Source organism: Rhinolophus hipposideros, assembly GCF_964194185.1.
Source record: "Rhinolophus hipposideros genome assembly, chromosome: 10".
In the NCBI taxonomy this organism is placed as follows: Eukaryota; Metazoa; Chordata; class Mammalia; order Chiroptera; family Rhinolophidae; genus Rhinolophus; species Rhinolophus hipposideros.
The window spans coordinates 7,696,492-7,703,285 of NC_138056.1; the positions used below are offsets into that span (position 1 = coordinate 7,696,492).

A 6,794-nucleotide genomic window follows, 5' to 3' on the forward strand; every position below is an offset into this window, starting at 1 on the left:
TCAAGAATATTAAATGGTGAATTCCAGAAGTAAACAATTCATATGTTTTAAATTGCTTGCCGTTCTGAGTAGCGGGATGAAATCTCCATCCCATTCCAGTGCTATCCAGTTTCAGGCATCTACTAGGGGTCTTGGAACGTATTTCCTGTGGATAAGGGGGGACTACCATATTGGAAATTTTAACACATCACAAATGTCCTTTATACTAACATAGGCATTTAACATAGTAGATTCTGTATAATGTCTAGAATACAAGGGATCTGCTATGGCTGAATTGTGTTGCCCCAAATTCATTTATTGAAGCCCCAATCCCCAATAAAATGGTATTTGAAGATGAGGCTTTTGAGAGGTAATTAGCTTTACATGAGGTCATGAGGTGGGGCCCTCATGATGGGATTAGTGCCCTTATAAAAAGAGACACCAGAGAGATTTCCCTTCCTCTCTCTGCCATGTGAGGACACAGCAAGAAGACAGTTGTCCTTAAGCCAAGAAGAGAGCTCTCACCAGGAACCAAATCACCCTGCCCCTGGACCTTGGACTTCCCAGCCTCCAGAACTTGAGAAAATAAATTTTTGTTGTTTCAGCCACCAATCTATGGTGTTTTGTTATAGTAACCTGAGCTGACTAATACAGGGTTTTACTAAATCTGTACTCGGGGCTCTAGGACCATGAAGGCCACGGATAATATGAAGTGAAAGGAAACTCGTGGAATAATACATCATGCTGATGGGTTGCTTAAGAGCCCCTCTCTGCAGAGCCTTTGGACAATGTGGTTCTCTAGACTAGGACACAGAGAAGCCCCAGACAGGCAAAGGGACTTAGAGAAAGTTCTCACAGGAAAGAAATAGGTAAGATGAGCATGAAGAAACAGAGGAGAAGGTTTTAAAAAAAATAGGAAAGAATTTTGTTTCACGGGTTTCTGGGAAAGAGGATCTTTTTCCACACAACTTGGATAAAATGACCGGGCCTGATTCTATATGACCAGTAACATATACCCAGTGGACCAGCAGTGAGATTGGGCAAATTCTGTTTAATCTTTACTACCCTTGCAGAATGTTTGCATTATAATATGGCTGTTAAATCTTTTCTATTCTGAGTATTTATATAATGTATGCCTTATTTCTATATTTGTATTTAAAATGAAATAAAATCTGCATAAAGAAGTGCTGTGGTTAATGAAATGATGGAGTGACAGTTTTGGGGAAGCCTGGTCAATCAAAACAAAAAGAAGCTATGTATAAAGCTATATCCTGTACATTCTCACAGGGAAAGCTCACATAAAAAGTTGTTAAATGCAGTGATATTTCGAGTGGCAGACATTTTGGCAACAATCGGGTTGTCCGTCACTAAAAAACAAATGGATTAGGAGTACCATGATGGATCTCCATTGTACAGCAATTAAGAAATGAACTAGAAATACGGATGTGTAGGTACCTCAAAACCATAGCAGTGGGTATACAAAAGGAAAAGAAGGAAATGATAACATTTACATAATATGTAAGCTAAAATATACGTAAACTAAAAAGGTAATTTATTTTGAAATAACACATGAATTTAAAGAACAGTTAATGCATTAATAATCTCTGTATTGGGAGTAGACCTTATATGGACATGCCCGGAAGCAGCCAACATCACTTTTGTCCACAATTTATGGTCAGAACACGAATGTACGAATCCAACTTAATTAAAAGACTGGGAAGAGCAATTTTCCTCTACATCCAGTACAAAGAGAAAAGCAGTGGTGAACACCTAGCCAGACTATACTAATTAATTAATTAATAACACAATAGTCTTTATGTTTTGCACAACACAAATTTTTCTTCTTTTGAATATCAACCACAGTATGAAATTATCATACTCATTTCATGAGATAGTGTCCTCATTAGTTTGGCCATGAATTCCTTTCATGTGTGTATGTATCTGTTTCACTTTTTCTTCATGCCCCAATTTCACTTAGTTTTCTCATGACATTACTCTTTTGAAGAGTCTAGGTTAGTTGTCTTACAGAATGTGAATTACAAATAATTTAAAAGATATTTAAATTTGTTATCTGTGTTCTAATTTGTACCATGAACACATTTTGGGGGGCAAGAAAATAACAAAAAGTTAAAAAAAAGTAAAGTACATATTTGCATTTTATTTGCTGATGGCTTTGAGAGTCCTCTCAATATGAGGCAGGTACTGGTTAGTAACTGTTGTTACTAACACTGAGTAAAGAGACACCAGTGACAGTTTCTACTCTATGGTAGTGAGAGCATGACTCATCAATTTCATTAAACATTAAACTGTTTAATGTTTCTATGTTTCTATGTTCTATGATCTTGAAAGAGGCTAAGCAGAAAATAACTTCATGAAATTCTCTATTTTCTCAAACTCAGTGTGCTGGATCAAGGGTTTCTAATAAATTTTTTCTTCATCATCAAATTGCTTGAATTGTGCCAGCAATTATTTCTTTTCTCGAAACCCTGAGAGGTAGAGGGCCTGTGCCTTCTTTTGCACTCAGGAATAAGTGGGGTGACCATACAATTTTCATCCTCAATGGGATACTTTTGAGACCAAGAAAGGATGTTATGTATTAATAATTTAAACTGAGAATGACCCAGCAAATGGGATGATTGGTCGTTAAAGGAATAACAGAAGTTGAGCTATCGCATTGCATATGCAAAGGGAAGGGATTCTAGGAACTGATGCTGAGTAGATTTGTCTAAGCTCAGACAAGTGCTCCCTTAGCACAAGACTGTGATCACAGTGCTAAGATAGTTGTCTGGATTTCAGTAGCCCTTGTCTGCAGCCTCTGCCTCCCTTCCCAGGGGATCACACAACCAGTTTCTAGAGAGATACACCAGCAAGGCTCTTTCCCTCACATTGAAGCCAAGGAGAGGTCTGGCTTGTCTGAGAAATCCAACCCAACACATTTCTAATTGCTTTATTTACATCTGAACATTTAAACACTTGTTCAACACATTAAAAGTATGACAGAAAAGTATAACTGATTTTTCTTTTTGAGTTTTAGATTAAAGGGGTGTTGTAATGGGCAGAGGCATATTCAAAATATTTAACAATCAGTACATCCGGGGAACTGGGCGATCAAAATCGATGTTGGCCTTGACCCTGAAACAGTCACTTAGAGTCTTCCTGTTAGGCCATATATTTCCCTTTTAGTGGGAGGGTCATGGGAACATAACTGCTTGGGTATTTATTAGCTGAGTATGACCCTGGCTAAGGGTCATATTTGGGCAAATAGTTTTCAAGCAAGTCCATACTCTTAGCATTGTTTCCCTCTACTTGACATCTCCTGCTTGGATGACTAATAGGCATTAATTTATTACGTCCAAAACAGAAGTCTTGACTTTGTCCTCCATCTGTGCTACTGGTTTCTCTAAATTTAACTTTTTGAAGAATTTCTAAAATGTTTTTCACAGCAGTTTACCTTCCCATAAGCAATGTACAAGAGTTCCAAGTTTTCTACATTCTCGCGAATACATGTTATTTTTCGTGGTTGTTTTTTAAAAAACTTATTATAACCGCCCTATTCAGTGTGAAGTGACATTTTATTGTGGTTTTTGACTTGCATTTTTAATGACATATTAAGCATTTTTTCATGTGTTCACGCAACATTCATATATATTTTTGAAGAAATGTATATTCCAGTCCATTGTCCAGTTAAAAAATTTGATTCTTTGTCTTTTTGTTGTTGAGTTGTCAGAGTTCTTTATATATTCTGGATATTAAACCCTATTCCATTGGTCTATTTGCCCATTTTTATGCCTTATATATGATTTACAAATATTTCCTTCCATTACTTAGGTTATCTTTTCATTTTCTTCATAATGTCCTTTGATGTAGAGCAGTTTTTAATTTTGGTGAAGTTCAATCTATCTATATTTTCTTTTGTTACTTATGCTTTTCACATCATATCTAAGAATCCATTGCCAAACTCAAAGTCATGTAGATTTACCCCTATGCTTTCTTCTAAGAGTTTTATGGTTTTAGCTCTCACGTTTGAAGCCACTAATCCATTTTGTGTTAATATTTGTTAAGGTTCCAATGTCATGCTTCTGCATGTGGATATCCAGTTGTCACAGCATCGTTTGTTAAAGAGGCTATGTTTTACCCATTGACTAGTCTTGGCACGCTTTTCAAAAATATGTCAGCCGTAGACAAAGTTTTAGTTTTATTTCTGTAAAGTGGGCAGTTCTGTGTTACAGAACTGTTAGGAATGAACAGTATGTCTCTGAACACTTTTATAAGTTACATTTACTGTCATACATTCAGAGTTCAGAGTTTGCAGCTGAGATAACAGATGATGTTATGCTCGTAGATGGTAAGGGGCACCTTCATTCCCCATATCCCTCAGGAGACATGCTTGGGTGGTGGCAGTGGATGGCTAATTCAGAAGTAGTATTGTTAGGCACAGGATACTCTAGTTTCTGACACCACAAATGGTGACAGCAGTTGTCACTAGATTAATTACCTTACCTGGTTGAAAAACCTACCTTTAAAGAGCTGTGTTTTTAAAAAATAAGCATCGAGGTTACTGGAGGTTACTGGAGTGATCTTACTGGAGTGATCTTACTATAAACCACCAAGACACATTGCTGTGCACACTGCAAGTTTAGTAGGACTATCTACCCATCACACATGGGAAACAGGGACATGATGACCTTGCTTGGGAAATCCATAGCATTATGCTCCCAGGGAGGGATGAAATGGCCCTCTGGCCACGGCCTGCAACATTGTTTTACACACCTGTGCCTTCAAGCAGGATGAATCTCATGGCGTGATACATCTTCTCTGTTCCCACAGGTAACATCTTTCTAAACTGCATGTGGTGGCACCTCATGTCTAAACCCTGTCCGAAAAGGCTACCGTGTCCAATGGAGATGTTGTTTTTCTATCCTGTGCACAGTGCTCCCAGCAGACAAAATAGCACTCACCACACTGACCGTTATTCTCCATTTGTGTTTTTAGATCCCCGGGGGCCTAAGAAACCCCAGGACAGTGTAATTAGTAATAAATGTTTCTTAAGGGAAGAATGGTCCAGGAGTGCATGACCATACCCCAGAGAAAAGAGAGCTGTGATCCAGAGACACTCACCTGTCTGATAAATGGCCATATACGATGCCTCCCAGCAGCATTCCGGCCATGAATGAGAATTGGACCATTGACTTCAGTGACTGAGATTCACATACCAGGTCCCACTGGAAGGGAAAGAAGCCATCACAGCAGAGTGTCACAGCTGCTTATAACCCCTCAGTAGAAACCCGATCGAATCAGCTTAAATGACTTTCAGGTTTCTTACATCAGGCCCCTTCTTCCTCTCCAGCTTCTATGTTTTGCATTAGCTGATCTTTATTATTCAGGTCGCAGCTTAAACATAACTTCCACTGGAAAGCCTCCTCTGAACCTGTTTGCTATATTAATGCCTTCTTTTACACTATACTAAGTGGTTGTCAACCTTGGCTACAGAATGCAATCATTAGAGGAGCTTTAAAGTATACTGATGCCGGAAGTTCACCATGGATCTTCTCATCTGACTGCTCTGGGTACAGTCTGGGCTTGGTGATTTTCATTAACTTCCCAGATGTTTTTAATTTGCATGCATGGCTGAATATTACTGACATTGCCTAACATTTTTAACACGTGACATAAAACACTTGCTTGACCTTTGGTCTTCCTAAAAGTAAAAGCCATATAATACTAAGATAATGTCTGTTTTTCAGTTCAGTAGACTCATTAAATATGTAGATGTCTGGCATTTAATAGAAGCAATTAATATTTGCTGAAGGAATAAAAATTAAGCACCTACATAGTGACTAATGTTCATGACTTGTGTTATCCCTAAACTCCCAGACGATGGACTCATGAGAGGTAAAGGGGCCTCTTACCTTAGTCACGATGGTGGAAGAGAAGGAGCTTCGGTCATACACCCAGCCATCCACACAGGGCTCCGTGTCCAGCTCACTCATGTTGGAGAAAGTTCCATTCAGGTGAAGGAGCTGCCACTGAGTGTGGAGGAAACGACGACACTTTTCCGGTCTCAGATTTGAGTCCAGCGGGATGCTGATTCTCAGGAGAATGTCTTGCCTGTGGATCCCAGTGCCATTAGCAGAGACAGTGTCATTGTCGAGGCTGTGGACCCAGCAGCGGTGATCAGGGATGGCTGCAGTGAAGTTTTCCAGTAGAATATGAGGGTACACCATGAGGATGGAAATACAATGGAAAGCTATCTGAAGGCTCTGGAATCTGCCCATGCCTCCAGCCTGCTCCAGGAGTTGCTGAAAGGCCATGGAGTATGAACAGGCGATTCCCAAGAGGATCCCCAAGGACTGTATCTAGGAAAGGTCAAAGGAAAAACAGGTTTCCTTCCACTCCGTCACATTAAGTGTGTGTTGACCCTGACCACACTTTCTCCTCAATGAACCTTGTCTCACCTCCACAGCTGTTTCTCCAAGTTGTTTGGGGATCAGGTAGGTAGCCGTTTTCTTTAAAATCAAAGAGAAATATTTTGCCTAGATACTTCCAGCAGCTGACAACATAAGGTCTTTAAAGGTCTACTCGGTGAAATTCTTTCTGTCAGCAGTGCCCCAAAGTAGCACTGGACTTTGAGCCCCACGTCTAAATAACTAAAACAAACCTGTTACGTATGGTTCGCAGCCCTTTTCACATGTCATTTGTGAGACTCAAAAGTGAGATGTTTTTTTTCTTTTTCTATGAAAAGTACTGAAAGTAAGTTCTTTGCTTGAATTTTGATTAAAAGAGTTACTGAAAACAGTCCTGAGTTGAATTAAAGC

General features: G+C 39.2%; 1 protein-coding gene across 3 annotated transcripts in view; it reads right to left on the bottom strand.

The window, feature by feature from the left end:
* Positions 1 to 6,581, bottom strand: part of LOC308504253 (organic anion transporter 7-like) — a 32,348-nt gene extending 25,767 nt beyond the window's left edge. For 2 of the 3 annotated variants that reach the window (XR_013994335.1, XM_081064480.1), the window contains exons 1-2: positions 5,889 to 6,578; positions 5,098 to 5,201 (exon numbers count right to left, since the gene is read on the bottom strand). Coding sequence is in view for 2 of the 3 variants with exons in the window: in XM_081064480.1 (XP_080920606.1) it covers positions 5,098 to 5,201; positions 5,889 to 6,290 (506 nt within the window). In the remaining variant the exon portion in view is untranslated. Of the gene's footprint in view, positions 1 to 5,097; positions 5,202 to 5,888 lie in introns of all 3 variants that reach the window. The other variant, XM_081064479.1, reaches the window with a different exon arrangement.
* Positions 6,582 to 6,794: the final 213 nt, after the last annotated feature.